Source organism: Stegostoma tigrinum, chromosome 12 (assembly GCF_030684315.1).
Source record: "Stegostoma tigrinum isolate sSteTig4 chromosome 12, sSteTig4.hap1, whole genome shotgun sequence".
Classification (NCBI taxonomy): Eukaryota; Metazoa; Chordata; class Chondrichthyes; order Orectolobiformes; family Stegostomatidae; genus Stegostoma; species Stegostoma tigrinum.
Window position 1 is genome coordinate 74,287,109 of NC_081365.1, and position 18,341 is coordinate 74,305,449.

The window sequence follows — 18,341 nt, forward strand, 5'->3', positions numbered from 1 at the left end:
GTCTGAGGGGTGGGTGTGAGGGGTATGGGGGTGTGGGTGTGGGTCTGAGGGGTGGGTGTGAGGGGTATGGGGTTGTGGGTGTGAGAGGTGGGTGTGAGGTGTGGGTGGTGAGGGGTGGGTGTGAGGTGTGTGGGGGTATGGGGGTGTGGGTGTGAGGGGAATGGGAGTGTGTGTGAGGAGTGTGTGTGTGAGGGGTATGGTGTTATGGGGTTGTGGGTGTGGGTCTGAGGGGTGGGTGTGAGGGGTATGGGGGTGTGGGTGTGAGGGGTGGGTGTGAGGGGTGTGGGGTATGTGGGTATGGGCATGTGGGTGTGAGGGGAATGGGGGTGTGTGTGAGGGGTATGGGGTTATGGGGGTGTGGGTGTGGGTCTGAGGGGTGGGTGTGAGGTGTATGGGGTTGTGGGGGTGTGAAGGGTGGGTCTGAGGGGTGTGGGTGTGAGAGGTGGGTGTGAGGGGTATGGGGGGGTGGGTGGTGAGGGGTGGGGGTGAGGGGTGTGGGGGTGGGGTCTGAGGGGAATGGGGGTGTGTGTGAGTGGTATGGGGTTATGGTGGTGTGGGTGTATGGGGGTGTGTGTGTGTGAGGGGTATGGGGGTGTGAGGGGTGGGGCGTGTGGGGGTGTGGGTGTGATGGGTGGGTGTGAGGGGTATGGGGTTGTGGGTGGTGAGGGGTATCGGGGTGTGAGGGGTGGAGCGTGTGGGGGTGTGGATGTGGGATGGGGGGTGTGAGGGGTATGGGGATGTGAGGGTGTGGGGTTGTGGGGGTATGGGTGTGGTGTGGGGTTGTGGTGGGTGTATGGGGTTGTGGGTGTGGGTCGGAGGGGTGGGTGTGAGGGGTATGGGGTGTGAGGGGTGGCGTGTGTGGGGGTCTGAGGGTTGGGTGTGAGGGGTATGGGGTTGTGGGTGTGAGGGGTATCGGGGTGTGAGGGGTGGAGCGTGTGGGGGTGTGGATGTGGGATGGGGGGTGTGAGGGGTATGGGGGTGTGAGGGTGTGGGGTTGTGGGGGTATGGGTGTGGGGTGGGGGGTGTGGTGGGGGTATGGGGTTGTGGGTGTGGGTCTGAGGGGTGGGTGTGAGGGGTATGGGGGTGTGAGTGGTGGGGCGTGTGGGGGTGTGGGTATGGGGGTGTGAGGGTGTGGGGTTGTGGGGGTATGGGTGTGGGGTGGGGGGTGTGGTGGGGGTATGGGGTTGTGGGTGTGGGTCTGAGGGGTGGGTGTGAGGGGTATGGGGGTGTGAGGGGTGGGGCGTGTGGGGGTGTGGGTATGGGGCTGTGGGGGTGTGAGGGGTATGGGGGTGTGGGTCTGAGGGGTTGGTGTGAGGGGTATGGGGTTGTGAAGGGTGGGCGTGAGAGGTGTGGGGGTGTGGGTGTGAGGGGTATGGGGGTGTGGGTGTGAGGGGTGGGTGTGAGGGGTGTCGGGTTTGTGGGTATGGGGGTGTGGGTGTGAGGGGAATGGGGGTGTGTGTGAGGGGTATGGGGTTACGGGGGAATGGGGGTGTGGCTGTGGGTCTGAGGGGTGGGTGTGAGGGGTATGGGGTTGTGGGGGTGTGAAGGGTGGGTCTGAGGGGTATGGGGGTGTGGGTGTGAGAGGTGGGTGTGAGGGGAATGGGGGTGTGTGTGAGGGGTGTGTGTGTGTGGGTCTGAGGGTTGGGTGTGAGGGGTATGGGGGTGAGGGTGTGAGGGGTATGGGGGTGTGGGTGGTGGGGGGTGTGGGTGTGAGGGGTATGGGGGTGTGGGTGTGAGGGGTGGGTGTGCGGGGTGTGATTTGTGTTGGTATGGGGGTGTGGGTGTGAGGGGAATGGGGGTGTGAGTGAGGGGTATGGGGTTACGGGGGAATGGGGGTGTGGGTGTGGGTCTGAGGGGTGTGTGTGAGGGGTATGGGTTTGTGGGGGTGTGAAGGGTGGGTCTGAGGGGTATGAGGTTGTTGGGGTGTGAAGGGTGGGTGTGAGGGGGATGGGGGTGTGGGTGTGAGGGTGTGAGGGGTGGGTGTGAGGCGTATGGGGGTGTGGGTGTGAGGGGTGGGTGGGCATGGGGGTGTGGGTGTGAGGGGAATGGGTGTGTGTGTTAGGGGTATGGGGTTACGGGGGAATGGGGGTGTGGGTGTGGGTCTGAGGGGTGGGTGTGAGCGGTATGGGGTTGTGGGGTTGTGAAGGGTGGGTCTGAGGGGTATGGGGGTGTGGGTGGTGAGGGGTGTGGGTGTGAGGGGAATGGGGGTGTGTGTGAGGGGTGTGTGTGAGGGGTATGGGGTTATGGGGGTGTGGGGGTCTGAGGGGTATGGGGGTGTGGGTGTGAGGGGTGGGGCATGTGGGAGTGGGGGGTGTGAGGGGTATGGGGGTGTGGGCTGGGTGGTGTGGTGGGTGTATGGGGTTGTGGGTGTGGGTCTGAGGGGTGGGTGTGAGGGGTATGGGGGTGTGAGGGGTGGGGCGTGTTGGGGTCTGAGGGTTGGGTGTGAGGGGTATGGGGGTGTGGGTGTAAGGGGTGTGTGGGTATGGGAGTGTGGGTGTGAGGGGTGGCTGTGAGGGGTATGGGGGTGTGGGTGTGGGTCTGAGGTGTGGGTGTGAGGGGTATGGGGGGTGTGTGTGAGGGATATGGGGTTATGGGGGTGTGGGTGTGGGTCTGAGGGGTGGGTGTGAGGGGTGGGTGGTGTGGGTTGGGGTTGGGGTGGGGTGAGGGGTATGTGAGGGTTAGGTGTGAGCGGTAGGGGGTGTAGGTCTGAAGGATGGGTGTGAGGGATGGGGGTTGTGGGTGTGTGGGGGGGAGGGTTGTGAGGGTGGGTGTGCGGGGTATGGGGTGTGGATGTGAGGGGTATGGGGATGTGGGTCTGAGGGATGGGTGTGAGAGGTGGGTGTTGTAGGTGTGTGGGGTGTGAAGGTGTGGGTGTGAGGGGTATGGGGTTGTGTGGGTGTGAGGGGTGGGTGTGAGGTGTGTGGGGGTATGGGGGTGTGGGTGTGAGGGGAATGGGTGTGTGTGTGAGGAGTGTGTGTGTGAGGGGTATGGAGTTATGGGGGTGTGGCTGTGGGTGTGAGCGGTGTGGGGTTGTGGGGGTATGGGTGTGGGGTGGGGGGTGTGGTGGGGTTATGGGGTTGTGGGTGTGGGTCTGAGGGTTGGCTGTGAGGGGTATGGGGTGTGGTTGGTGGGGGGTGTGGGTGTGAGGGGTATGGGATGGGGGGGTGTGGGGGTATGGGGGGGGGTGGGGGGGTGGGGGGGTGTGGGGTGGGGGGGTGTGGGGGGGTGTGGGGTGGGGTGGGGGGGTGGGGGGGTGTGGGGTGCGGGGGTGTGGGGGTGAGGGGTGTGGGGTGGGGGGGTGTGTGGGTGTGGGGTGGGGGGTGTGGGGTGGGGGTGTGAGGGGTGTGGGGGTGTGTGGGTATGGGATGGGGGGGTGTGGGGGTGGGGAGTGGGGGGGGGTGGGGTGGGGAGTGGTTGCTGTGCCTTTTATTTGCTTCTAATTATTCAAATGTAAAGAACTCCTCATTGTCCAGAGTCAAGAAATCATCCACACACAAAGAAAATGGGTCATAAATTCTTAATGTTTCAGTAGTTTTCCTAACGTCTGTCCCTGTCCGGCCCCCGATTACACGGAGGAGACAACTCCACCCAGAGGGTTCTGAATGAATTTCGCCGCGGGTCCCACGTTACTGAAGCAAGCAAATCACTAGAAGCACAAGCTGGTGCCAATACACAGCCTTGCCTTTATGGGGAAACAAGTCACAATGATCTTTTACACTAATCAGTACTATCTCTAATCTGATCTCTAATACAATGCTTCTTGGGTTCTTTTGTACATTTATACAGTTGCTTCTCCCTTCTCTCTCACTGCGGGACAGTGAAGCTATTTTCTCTCTTCCTCGCTCTCCCTGTCTCTCTCTCTCTCTCCTGATAGTCTGCGGGTCTGTGCCTTTTACCATATCGGGTCTCCTTGGAAGGTCTCTTGCCAATCTCCAGCTAAGTCCAATTTTTATATCTTTCTCCCAGCTTATGGAGCTTTCTATAGCTTTAGCCAATCAGGAGATCCTGCTTGATGGCTTTATAAAGGACCAAATGTCCTGTAAATCATGTGGTCTATTGTTGTAGGCTTGAGTGTCTGGCTGTTTGGTTGTTAATATGCGTCCCTTAGTTTAGTTGATGAGACAAGGCCGTCCAGGATGACTGAGATAACAAGGTGTGGGGCTGGAAGAACACAGCAGGCCAGGCAGCATCAGAGGAGCAAAAAAGCTGACGTTTCAGATATTCTGAAGAAGGGCCTGGGCCCAAAACGTTAGCTTTCCTGCTCCTCTGATGCTGCTTGGCCTGCTGTGTTCACCCAGCACTACACTGTGTTATGTCAGATTCTCCAGCATTGGCAGTACCCACCATCCAGGATGACTGTTGACAGAGATAGTAGGAACTGCAGGTGCTGGAGAATTCGAGATAACAAGGTATAGAGCTGGATGAACACAGCAGGCCAAGCAGCATCAGAAGAGCAGGAAGGCTGATGTTTCGGGCCTCGACCCTTCGTCAGAAATGTGTCGTTCGCACTATGCAAATGTATTTACCTTGTTGCTGTTTGTGTCTTGTGTCTGGGTTTTGTGACTTCAGAGTTTTACTTGGCTAATGTACCCAGCAACCTTTGCTGTTTGGCCAATCCGTCTGTGTTTGGGCTGCCAGGAAGGCCAGCATCATTATTTAACAATGAAAGAAAGAGCTCGCATTTACATGGCGTCTTTTATGCGAAGCACACTTCATGGCCAATGGTCTGCTTGTGGAGCGAATTCAATGATGAGGTGAAGGGGCATAAGAAGGCTGGTTTACGCAGAGTAAGAGGAGCAATCAGATTTAGTTTTAAAACGTTTGTCGAAAGGTCATTGGGAGATCACTATTGCTGTCTTCTAAGTGATGCTCTGGGATTTTGCGCACCCTGCTGAAGAGAGCAGAAGGGCTTTGGTTAAAGGCAGCAAATGCTTCAAAAATGGATCCTCCATCAGATCGGAAACATGCTGTGTGCTCAAATCCCTGCTTCTTAGTTAGTCAATCTTGAGACTCATAGATAAGGAGCAAGACTGACTGTTTCCCTCATTGCTCTTGAGAAGACATAGAGTCATACAGCACGGAAACAGACCCTTTGGTCCAACCAGTCCATGCCGACCGTAATCCCAAACTAAACTGGTCCCACCTGCCTGCGCTTGGCCCACCAAACATTTCCTATTCGTGTGCTTATCCAAATGTCGTTTAAATGTTATAGCTGGACCTGCATCCATCACTTGCTCTGGAAGTTCATTCCACACACGAACCACGCTCTGTACAAACAAAAATTGCCCCCTTGTGGCTTCTTTAAAATTTCCTCCTCTCCTGCTTAATAATATCTTTCCTATAACTGGGCGACTGGAAGTGGACGTCATGCTGCAGGAGAGGCCTCACCGATGTCCTCTACAACCTCAACCCCGATACTCGAATGTCTGAGGAATGGAAGCAAACTAAACGCTTTCTCAACCACCCTATCTACATGTGATGCAGACTTCAGAAAGAATTATGTACCTGAACCTTGAGGCCTCTGATCTCTCTATGTAAACCTGCAGGGGATCAATTTTCTGTCTCAAGAAAAGGCTGGCCTTGTTTTGTAAGTCTATTTGGTATCCAATAAAAAGGAGAAGTTTTAACATTCCTTCATAAGCGAGAAATTCAGGTGCAGTTCAGTTCCATCTTGGCAACTTTTCTTTGTGATTCTTACAGCCAATGCACTTTATAGGGTGGCCAAAATTTTCTGTTTTCAATAAACACGTAAGAATGGCAGGAAAACCTCCAGCTCAACAGCCTAAGGGACCAGATTCTCCACCAGACCTTCCCTCAGCTCTGCCTCTATGAAGTAGAGGTCAATTTATTGAACATCAGCAAACGTCCTCAAGAACAAAACGTGACAGATCTGGAGGAAGTTAGACAGGGCGAGTGAGGGGAGCAGAGAAATTGAGGTAGCCAACGTCAAATGAAACAGTGCCCCATGGAAAGTTCTAGAGAGGGAAAGGGGCTGGAGGAAAGGGTCAAGGAGCTCCACGGATGAGAGAAAGGTCCGTTACGTGGAAGAGGTGGAGCTGAAGGGAGAGGTGGTCATTCTGTCAAACTCAGAATTTATCAATATGGGGCCTTAGAGCTGAGGCCTTTGCTCATGGTTGTTTGCTGTGGCCTGCAGGGATGGTTGGCTGAGAGAAGGTAAAGGGGAAGGAGGAAAGAGGAACTTTAGAAATATCTGATTCTTAGTGGCAGAGTCCTGCATTTGTGACAGAAAATTGTGACATGGATCCAAGCCAGACAGGAAACATGAAACAAGTGTCATTTTTCACTCAGTACTTGGTTTGTTCATTGCAAACTGTAGATTTTTAAAAATCTCCTAATGACCTACCCAGTCACCCTCTTTGTAAACAAAAAAAACTTTTTAAATCAACCTGTTTGGACATCTTGTGTCACATCTCCATGGCAGTTTCACCTTGAGGAGAACCTTGAATCTGGACCTTCTGTCCCAGCAGTATGGACACTACCACAGCACCAGAAGACCCCTTTTTTTTAAATTGAAATTTACGTTTTGAAAGCACAGAGATAACTCCCTTTTTGATTATTCCCGCTTGGACATATTACAACATACCTCTGGGGACTAGGGCACTTAAACCCAAACTTTCCAGCCCAGAGGTCGAGACACTAAAACTGCGTCCCAATATCGTCCGGTTTTGTTTTATTGACCTACTCAGGCATGGTGTGTCACACCATGCCTGGGAACTGTGGGATTTGAAGGTGGGCCTTCTTATCCAGGCATAGCGACGCAACCACTGTGCCACGCTATGAGCACTCAGTGCTTAATTAGACATGCAATTAAACCCACACATCCCCAGGCTCATGGCTCCAGCTTGGATGCAGAGACCATAGGAGTGGTGAAGGCCCATAACTGAGACCCCAGCCAATGTCAAGCAGTGACTGGAGGAGCAGCGGAGGAGGAACAAAAGTGGCAGCTCGGTGGTTAATACTGCTGCCTCACAGCACCAGGGATCTGGGTTCAATTCCACCCTCAGGCAACTGTGTGGAGTTTGCACATTCTCCCTGTGTCTGCGTGGGTTTCCTCCAGGTGTTTCGGTTTCCTCCCACAGTCCAAAGATGTGCAGGCTAGGTGGGTTGGCCATGCCAAATTACCCGTAGTGTTCAGGGATGTGTAGATTAGGTGGGTTATAGGGGGATGGGTCTGGGTGGGATGCTCTGAGGGTCAGTGTGGACTTGTTGGGCCGAAGGCCCTGTTTCCACACTCTGGGGATTCTATTCTATGGCACCAGACCATGGAAGGATAAGGCCTTGGTTTGTGATTGAGTGGGCGTCTGGGAGCTATCCAGAATCAAATAGTGACTGTTGTTACAATAGGGTTACCACAGTTTTACCATTCAGGGCTGCTCACCCATCAGAGAGGGAAGGAGAGACGGACAACCAGTGGCTTAATCTGAGGCAAAGGGGAAGAGTTTCAGAGGGAGAGCGCTTCATGGTAGCCTTAGCTGGTTGAACCCATGCTGTTGGCATCGCAAACCAGCATTCCAAGCAAACCAACCTTCACCGTTACTCCATTGGAGATTGTGAATGTGGCAGTTCAAGGTTGGAGAAGGAGAAAGGGAGGGACATTGTTGTAGAGGCTCGACCCTTTAGAAGGGAAGGCCAGTGTGAGGGGGCTCTGGACATGATTGAGTGACAGCCAACGTGAGTGCTGTCGGTGCCCTTTTGGTAATGACGGCGGAGACATAGATGGTAGCCGTGGGGTTTATCCTGGGTTGGGTGGAGGGGCGTGGAGCTGTGGGGGGGGGGGGGGAGGTGTCACATCTGGAACAGTGGCTGAGGAGTTAGCGTTGGAGGGTCCGGTCCAAAAGGTAGCATTGCCCTGTGAATGGGGAGGTGGGGTGTTGGGAGCATCGGATGTCAAGGGTGGGCATGAGACACACAAAATGAGTGAAATTAAAGGAGTCGCAGCCAAACTATGAAAATAGACCCGGGGGAACTCAATGCATGGATTGAACGTTGAGTTCAAAACCTAGGAATCCATTTAGTAACGGTGCGACGCTGCGATTGGGGAAAACTGTTGTGTTGTCCTTCTGGAATGGATGGAATGGAATCTTCCTCATCTACACACTGCCTTGTGCAGAGTAGTTCAAACAGAGCTGCCACAACATGCCTTTAACCCCTATCGGCACCATTGTAAATAGTATGAATGCAACACGTAGGCCATTCAGCCCCTTCAATTCATTCCACCATTGGATGAGAACGTGTTCAGCATAAATCTGTTAATCTCCATTTCGACAAATTCACTTGAACTCTGGTGTTGACAGCATTCTGGGGAGAGATTTTGTGTTTCCTGATATTACTCCCTGAATGCTCCCTCCCTAATTATACCACTCTATCCCCTTGTTCTGGACTCTTCCACTAGAGGAATGTTTCTGTCTGCCTACCTTATTCACGCCTGGAACAGCTTAATTAGCTGACAGCCCTTGATCTCCTATATTTAGGAGAATGCATGTCTAGTTTGTGCAACTTTTCTGGGACTTGAGTATTTTTAGCGGTGTCTCTGCAAAGGAGGCAAAATGTAAATTCTGTCCAAACCTTTCTCTGAATTTTCTCTACTGAGCCCATGATCCCTAACTGATGCAGATCTATGCAAAAGGCTGCCCTTTGTACAGGAGATAACAGGGTGTGAAGCTGGATGAACACAGCAGGCCAAGCAGCATCGGAGGAGCAGGAAAGCTGGTGTTTCAGAGCATCTTCTGAAGAAGGGTCTAGGCCCGAAACGTCAGCTTTCCTGCTCCTCCGATGCTGCTTGGCCTGCTGTGTTCGTCCACCTCTACACCTGGTTATCCCTTTGTACAGGAGTTGGGAGGCCATGTTGTGGCTGTACAGGACAATTCCAGACTCCCTGCTATAGGAAAGATGTTGTGAAACTGGAAAGGGTTCAGAAAAGATTTTACAAGGAAGTTGCCAGCAAAGAGCTACAGTGGGAGGCTGAATAGGCTGGGGCTATTTTCCCTCGAGCGTCAGAGGCTGAGGGGTGACCTTATAGAGGTTTATAAACTCATGAGGGGCAATAGCCAAGGTCTTTTCCCCAGGGTGGGGGTGTCCTAAGCTACAGGGCATAGGTTTTAGATGAGAGGGTTAAAATTTAAAAGGGATTGAAGGGGCAACTTTTTCACACAGAGGGTGGTGCGTGTATGGAATGAGCTGCCAGAGGAAGTGGTGGAGACTGGTACACTTACAACATTTAAAAGGCATCTGGATGGATGCATGAATGGGCAGGCTTTGGAGGGAGAATGGTCAAATGCTGGCAGGTGGGACTGGATCAGTTTGGGCTAGCTGGTCAACAGGGATGAGTTGGACCAAAGGGCCTGTTTCCATGCTGTACAACTCTGTGACTGAACTTTCTCTTTTGCGCCTTGCAATCTGGATTTGTGAGGACTTTTCTTTGGAAAATAGTCAGCACCTCGTTGCAATAAAAGCGAAATACCGCAGATGCTGGAAATCAGAAGTTAAAAACAAAGAATGCAGGAGCAACTCAGGTCTGATCAGGAGAGAGGAAGAAAAAGAGTAGCTGTTTAAATCTGATAAGAGTCCACTTCAGAAGACAGTAATCTCTTGTGCCTTATGTCAAACTTTTGCAGGATGAAGAATACAGAAGTGGTGATGTACATGAGCTCTGTGGTGTATGGAGACAAAGTGCTCTTCAGTAGGTAACATTTAATATATTTACCGAAGGGACATGTAGCTGGGGTTGGCGGTGATCGTGGGGGATAGGGGGAGTTGCAGTGGAGGGGGGTCAGAGACACTTACTGGGTTGACATGGGAAGTATTTGTTTGAGACTGTGATAGGTAACATTAACCTTTTTTTATATTCACCGTGGCATTGCTGGTCTGGACAACATTTCTTGCCCGTCCCTAGTTGCCCCATGAGAAGGTGATGGTGAGCTGCCGTCTTGAACCGCTGCAGTCCATGTGCTATGGGTTGACCCATAAAGCCTTTAGGGAAGGAATTTCAGAATTTTGACCTGAAAGAACAGTGATATATTTCCAAGTCAGGATGGTGAGTGGCTTGGAGTGGAGATTGCAGTGGGATCTGCTGCCCTTGTCCTTCTAGATGGAAGTGATCGTGGGTTTGGAAGTTGCTGTGTGAGGATCTTTGGTGAATGTCTGCAGTGCATCTTGTAGATGGTACACACTGCTGCTACTGAGCGTCGGTGGTGGGGGGAGTGGATGTCTGTGGATGTGGTGCCAATCAAGCGGCTGCTTTGCCCTGGATGGTGTCAAGTTTCTTGAGTGTTGTTGGGGCTGCACCCATCCAGGCAAGTGGGGAGTATTCCATCATACTCCTGACTTGTGCACCGTAGATGGTGGACAGGCTTTGGGGAGTCAGGAGGTTAGTTACTCGCTGCAGGATTCCCAGCTTCTGGCCAGTACTTGCAGCCACTGTATTTATATGGTGAGTCCAGCTGAGTTTCTGGTTGATGGTGAGCCCCTGTGACAGCCATATCCTTTCTTAGGTTGGGGGACCAAAACTGTTTACAGTACTCCAGGCATGGTCTCACCGAGATCCTGTATAACTGCAGCAAAACATCCTCAAATCCTCCTGCAATAAAGATCATTCACCTCCCTAGAAGTTAATAGAGATAGCAGTTAATCGTGTGAGTGGGTTTATAGGAACATAGGCACAGGAGTGGGCCATTCAGCCCCTCAAGCCTGTTCTATCATTCAATGAGATGATTGCTGATTTGCAGCTTAACTGCATTTATCTGTCTTTGGCCCATATCCCTCAATATCTCTGCTGAACAAAAAAGATTTAAAATTAACAATTGAATCAGCATCCACTAATGGCGGTGGAAGAGAGTTCCGAACATCTACCACTTTTTGTATATACTGTAGAAGTGCTTCCTATCATCTCCCCTGAATGGCCTGGCCTTAAATCTCTTTGAACATCACTGTCTTAAATTGGTAGCATTGAGAAAGTATCCTACCTATCCCTTTTCAGGGATAACCTCACATTGTTAATTGATTAAGTCATTGACTGGGTAGATAAGGGCTTTTGTGGCACAGTGCGTATGTCCCTACCCAGAACAAATCCATGCGGACATGGGGAGAATGTGCAAACTCCACACAGACAGTCGCGTGAGGGTGGAATCGAACCCGGGTCCCTGGCGCCATGAGCCAGCGCTGAGCCACCATGCCGCCCCAAATTCATTTCTTCACACTGTCAATCTGCGCCACCCTTCCTCAATGACCCATTGTTTACGATGGCCCCAGAAGGCCCTTCTGTGAATGGACAGGGAGGATGGTGGTACAGATACCTGAGCTGGGAAATAGAACACCGGGAGTCATCGGGATCGAAGTTATCCCAACATGATCCCAGTTTCACCAGACCCTTCCCTGGATTTGGGAAGCTGAAGAAGGTGGTTAAGGACCGGCCCAAACCCCGACCCCCAGTCTCCCTTACAGTAGAATGAAAGATCTTTGACCTGGTTGAATCAGATCAGTCACTGATGGTGGGTCTGGTGTGGAGGCCAGTGGGTAACCATTCAAACTCTGAGTAAATTGCGCAAAGTATCTTTGACTGAATTTTCTGACCATGCATCGGCACTCTGAAGGGTCACCAGTAATACTGGAATCCCTGGTTCCCGCTCCGACTGCCAGGGATACTCCAGCTGTTCATGGCACTGCTGTGTGCCTGTTCTTCACTTCTTCACTAACCCCAATGCTCTCTCTTGCTCCCTTCCACTCCCCCTTGCTCCCATCGTCTGCAATTTCCTGGTCACCACTCTCTTCCCCACCACCCCTTTCCCATTGTACTCTTGAGCCTGTGTGGTCTGTGATAGGGAGGTGGGGAGTGGTTAGGGGGCGGGTAGGGAGCGAAGCCAAAGACAGCTTTAAAAACATAGACAAAAGTTACAAAATTGAGGCAAAACTGGACTGGGAGCCGATGTAGGTCACCATGGATATGGGGTGATGGTTGAACGGGACTAGCAGAATTTTGAAAGGATTTAGTTTACAAAAGGGCAGGGGCCTGGCCAGGTACAGCTGTCTCTCACCTGCTGCAGCAAAAAGCTCGTGTTCTCTCTCTTTGCTACTAGATTGTTTCTTTCAGTGTTCCCATCTCTTGAACTGCAGGCTACACATGAGAAAAACCTGTTTTGCTGAATTTGCCTTTGCCAAGGGTGTGTTTATGGGATGCTGCTATATTGGAACAGTTGACAAGTAGTGATTAAAAAATATATTATTTTATGAAGTATTTCAGTTGAGTTATAGTTATGCCAGTTTGTGTGTATTTTAACTGTGATATAAGAATAAAGTGAGTTTTGCTTATTGACCAATTGAATCCCATCTGGAACACAGAACCTTACACCTGCCTTTAAATAAGATAAAAGTCTAGGTGATCTCCTCAATATGTTTTGAGGGGTTTGGTCTGTCCCAGAACGATATAAACACACAAAGTGAGCACACCAGGATCCTTCCCGTAAAACATGCACCTTGGCCAGAGTTCAGTCAGAGGAAAATAGATCCAATAGAAACTTACTGAGCTTGTCCCTTCTCTTCACTTTGCTGTAGGCCAGTAGTGGAAGAGTGGATAATGATAGGTTGTGTAATCAGACATACAGCACTATGTAAAGATAACCGTCAGGCTTATGTCAACACGCAGAGTGAAATAGCAAGCATGGAATTTATTTCAACCATGTAGATAGTTGCATTCCAATGTTTTCTGTGCAGGAAACCTCCTGGCTTTCATAGCTGGTCAGGTCTCTTGACAGATCTGATTAATTTGTCTATGTTTTTAATGCACATTTGTGTCTGTTAAATAATCCCTGGGACCATATTCTTAACCTCCCCAGAAGGATACCCTAGCTCTCCAAGGAAGTGAGTAAAGTTCCTCTCCTCCCAGATTGACAGTGCAGACGTCTTATCTCCCACTCTGCCCTTGGGGAAAATCAAATCAGACTGAAGGCTGCTGCAGTTTTATACATTCAGCTGCCTGCAGGAGCCTCAAAGTTTCAAAGCTGTTCCCCACACCTCCCCTGTGAAGATACTTAGGGCTGGTTTGGGTACAAAACTGTGGCTGTTACCTGCACAAAAAAATTCAAAATATTGCACAAAATAATGCGCAAAAAGTTTTTTTTTAAGTTCAGTTTCCCTCCCAGCCACTGGCTACTGCTTCATTCGCTTACACTTGTGATTATTTCAGGCCATCTGAAGACCATCTCATACAGGCTGTCATCAGAATACTGCAAGAAACAGGGTTGGACGTTAAGACGTGGCTCTGTAACGATTAAGCCTGAAGATCTCTCGCTGTTCATTCCCAGCGCACAGTCGTACAAGGAACCCAAGGTGAAACAGGCTCCTTTGTCCATTTTGTTCGGCCTTTAAACGGAGGGCACTCCCCGTTCCTAGTTCCCGGTCATCTGGTTTAGTACAAGCTGTCTGACCTCGAAAAGCGATGTAGGTTCAGCCTCTGTCTTTGTGTGCCTTTGCCCACCCCTCCTGCCCCAACTCGGGTCTCAGAGGGCGAACAATTCACTGTGCCTGAATTCAGACATGTGAACGATGCAGGAAACATGCCTTGTGCCTCAATGAGTGGGCTCAAGACACACCGAATGCTGATATAACTGAGCTGCTATCCCCGTCATGGGTCAGTGGTTACCAGAGAAGGTGCCTCAAACAGTGACTGCAGATAAAGGCAACTGCTGGAAATGTGGAGGGACCGCAGGAGAATCGACAGGGCAGGTGCTGAGGCGATGTTCCCTCTTTGTGAGATGGACTAGAATGAGGGGACTCAGTTCAAAAGTAAAGGGTCTCCCATTGGAGATAGAGAATCCTCTCTCTCTCTCTTGCTCTCAGAGATCATTAGTCTGTAAGAGACAGCAGTGGAAGCCAGATCACTGGATATCTCTAAGGCTGATTTAGATAGTTCCAGGATCGATGAAGGTGCCAAAGAGGGAAAACAGGAAATTCAGGCCACAATCAGATCGGGAATGATCAATCGGCAGAGCAGGTTTGAGGGGCTGAATGGCCTGCTTGGTATGATTGGGTTGGAGGGTAACAGTGACTAAGGTTCTGTTGTACTGCCTAAAGCGTGGACTACTTCATGACTGGTGTTCTAATATTGACCCAGCTGCCATTAAGCTAGTTATTCATCTTGCTTGCTGTTCAAATATCTTGAGGCTCGACCCTTCTGAGATAAGCAATCAGATGTGAATTCCTTGCTGTGGGCTTTCTTCAGGATATTGTAGAGTGGGCCCCCAATGTCCTACCTTTATTGCAGTCTCGCTTTGAGAATCTCTTCTGATCTGATGAAGCCTTATAAGGTCATAGATTCATGCAGCACAGAAACAGACCCTTCGGCCCAACCAGTCCATGCTGAACATAATCCCAAGCTAAACTAGTCCCACCTGCCTGCTCCTGACCCATATCCCTCCAAACCTTTCCTATTCATGTATCTATTCCAAGGCATTTTAAACATTATAATTGTACCCATATCCACTACTTCCTTGGCAAGTTCATTCCACATGTGAACTACCCTCTGTGTAAAATGTTTGCCTCTGCCTTTTTTAAAATTGAACTCTTCTCACGTTAAAAATGTGTCCCCTAGTCTTGAAACTGCCCCACCCTAGGAAAAAGACAACTACCATTAACTCTATCTATATGCCTCATTATTTTATAAATTTCTATCAGGTTGCCTGGCGACGCTCCAGTGCAAAAAAATCCAGCCGATCCACCCTCTCCTTATAACTCAAACCTTCCACACCCAGCAACATCCTGGTAAATCTCTTCTGAACCATCTCCAGCTTAATAATATCCTTCCTACAACAGGGCAACCAGAATGGGACACAGTACTCCAGAAGAGGCCTCACTAATGTACTGTACAACCTCATCGTGACATCCCAACTCCTACACTCAAAGGACTGAGCAATGAAGGCAAGCACGTCAAACACCTTTTTAACCACCCTGGCTATATTTAATGCAATCTTTAAAGAATTATGTACCTGCACCCCTAGGTCCCTCTGTTCTACACCACCCAGGGCCCTACCCTCAATAGTATAAGCCCTGCCCTTTCTTGTTGAACCAAAATGCAATACTTTGCATTTATCCAGATTGAACACCATCTGCCATGTGTGTGTAAGTATGTAGTTGCTGGTTTGCTAAGCAAGGTCATTGATTCCTGGTTGATTAGTATTAACCATGTCTTTCTGCACACCCTACTACCTGCTGTCCATTTGGATGGCAGAGATTTAATGGGAGATAACAAGGGGTAGAGCTGGATGAACATAGCAGGCCAACAGATTTAATGGGACTGGATGAAACAGGAGAGGAGGGAAGGGTATATTTTATTTTTGTATCAGGACCTGATCTTATAAGATCAGAAGAACATCATTAGGGAAAAGTGGGCACTGGATAATTTCCATTTATTACACAGGGAGGGGGATCCTGAAGTTGCTTTCTGTTTTTATCGCCAGGTTTTCAGTTCTTCACTTTCTCCTCACTTGCCATTAATAGAATTCCGAGGTGACTAACAAATCATAAACAGGATGCCTTTTGTATTTCTTCTTTCTGCAGAGATTGCTTGGACTTGCAGAGAAGTATTACCGGGATGGTACAAAGTTTGTCACTAGGTTCCCAGATGGGACCGGCAATGTTTTGTATCCGATGATTGATTATTATCTCAGTTGTTAATAAGTTAAAAGAAGGTCTGCGCAATGTCACCATGCACTCTCAGTTGGGGGCACAGCTCACATCTCGATAGCCGCTGTTCTGTATAGCTTAATGGGTTAGCATGCTTGTTTCTCGGTCAGTAGGTCATGGGACAGGTCCCAGCTCTAGTAGGTCTGGGCTGACCTTGAGCACAGCATTAAGGGAGCACTGCTCTGATGATAGCCTCTCCTAGAGTTCTAACTTGAGAGACCACCCCTCCTCTGCGGAGTATATAAGATATCCTGTGTACCGTCTTAAAAAAAACCAGCAGGGAAGTTACCCCTAGTTCCCTCGCCAACATTTAACCCTCAACCAACGCAATGATTCTGGATGGTCTGGTTACAGGACCTTTCAGCGGTGAATGTGATGGTGTTCCTGGGCTAGTCAATCTAAAGAACATGAAAAAAAATCCCAACACAGCTGGTGGTGACATTTGAATTAAGCTGATAAATTAAAATAGAGTCATAGAGTTGGAAATGGAGCTTTGGTCCAATTTGTCCATGTGGACCAGGTAGCTTAAATTAACCTAGTCCCATTTGCCAGCATTTGGCTCGTATCCTTCCAAAACCTTCCTATTCACGCACCCATCCAGATGCCTTTTGAATGCTGTAATTGTACCAGACTCCACCACTTCCTCTGGCAGCTCATTCCATACACGCACCACCCTCTGTGTGAAAAAGCTGCTCCTTAGGTCCCTTTTAAATCCTTCCCCTCTCATCTTAAACGTGTGCCTCTAGTTTTAGACTCGCCTACCCTGGGGAAAAGATGTTGGCTATTCGCTATATCCATGCCCCTCATGATTTTATAGATCTCTATAAAGTCACCCTTCAGCCTCCAACGCTCCAGGGAAAATAGCCCCTGTCCATTCAGCCTCTCCCTGCAGCTCAAACCCTCCAACCCTGGCAATACCCTTGTAAATCTTATCTGAACCCTTTCAAGTTTCATGACATCTTCCTGATAGAGGGGAGACCAGAATTAAACACAGTACTCAACCAGTGTAATGGTTTAACGGTGACGGTGAGACCATTTTCAATTGTCATTTTAAAAAAAATCCCACCTGGTTCAGTGGTAACCTCTGTGGGAGGAAATCAGCCATCTTTACCCGGTCTGGCCTGCATGTGACTCCCGACCCACAGCAACGTAGTTAACTCTTAAATGCCCTCTGAAATGGGCCTGGAAAGACACTCATGCCACATCATGTAACAAAAATCAGTAGCCACGTGTTTGCCACTAGTGGTCATGGAAGGCGGCTATATAAATGTAGGAATTTCTTCCCTGGACTGTTTCATAGAAGCAGGAGCTGGATATTGGACCTCACATGAAACGAGAAGTCACCAAGGGAGCAATTAGCTTCCACGTGCAATCTATCACCTCTTGTCTGCACTTCCAATTGGCGAGTTTTCCCATCTCCAACATTTTTCTCTTAACAGACAGTGGTGTACGAACGAAACCCCAACAACCACAATATTTTTTAAAACATAAAAGCACTTAATGAAAGTTATCAGTCTGGAAACACCAGGGCGATGGTGCAGGGTCAGGAATTCTACTCCTGGAATAGTAGCTTTTATAAAGGGCTGAATGGCAAGACATCTTTAAATATCTTTTATTCTGTGAATTTACAATGGTGGGGAGGCGGGGATGCTGCCTGGAAATTTCTGCCGGAATGGCCAAAGAACATTCTTTCTCACATCTGAAACAGAAGCTTGCATTTGCATAGCGCCCACAATGACCTTAGGTGCTTTGCAGAAGCGCCATCAGTCAAAATTCCACACCAAGCCACAATAGGTATCATGAGAGATGACTAACAGCTTGATCAAAGAGGTGGGTTTTAAGGAGTGTCTTAAATCAGGAAAGAGAGGTAGCAAGCAGAGTTTAGGAGTCGGGAGCTAAAGGACTGGACGCCAGCCGTGGTGATGGGATTAAACTGGGGCTGATTGGGAGGCCGAAACTGTGGAGGTGTGGATAATCATGGAGGGTTGTACGGCTAGAGGAGGTGGCAACGAAAGGGGGAAGTGAGACAAGGTAGAAATTTATAAAGATGGTGAGAGTTGCCAGTGTTGGTCAGTGAGCACGGGATGATGGGTAACCTTTGACATTAATAAGGATACACGCAACAGATGACATCAGGTTTACAGTGACTGAAATAGAGCAGCATGTAGGAATAAAAGTGGAGAGTGTGGGTTTCAGTGGCAGGTGAACTGGTGCAGGGGCAGATTTGGGAGATATTCGAGAGGGCGGAGCAGATCTGGTGGGCCGAATGGCCTTATACTGCCCCATATCTTCTGGGCATATTCCAGGCCGTCTAAGTGACGGATGCCTGGTCATATGTTCACTTTGGGGGTCACACCTCAGTTGTGAACGCGGCCTCTTCTGGAGTACTTTGTCCAGTTCTTTTTGTCCTGTTGTAGCAATGATATCATTAAGCCGGAGAAGGTTCAGCAAATATTTGCCAGGATGTCACCAGAAACTGAGGATTTGAGACACAAAAGTAGACTGGAAAGGCTGGGACCTTTCTCGCTGGAGTTTAGGAGGTTATGGGGTGACCTTATAGAGGTTTATAAAATCATGAAGGGTGTAGATTAGCCGAGCGACAAGGGTCTTTCCACTAGGGTGGGAGAGGTCAAACCAGACTACGGGGC

General features: G+C 49.8%; 1 protein-coding gene across 1 annotated transcript in view; it reads left to right on the forward strand.

The window, feature by feature from the left end:
• LOC125457217 (glutamate-rich protein 6-like) overlaps positions 1 to 18,341 on the forward strand; it is a 42,613-nt gene that overhangs the window by 10,356 nt on the left and 13,916 nt on the right. The window contains exons 5-7 of the mRNA XM_048541132.2: positions 9,636 to 9,700; positions 13,199 to 13,341; positions 15,568 to 15,650. Coding sequence (XP_048397089.1) covers positions 9,636 to 9,700; positions 13,199 to 13,341; positions 15,568 to 15,650 — 291 coding nt within the window. The remainder of the gene's footprint in view (positions 1 to 9,635; positions 9,701 to 13,198; positions 13,342 to 15,567; positions 15,651 to 18,341) is intronic.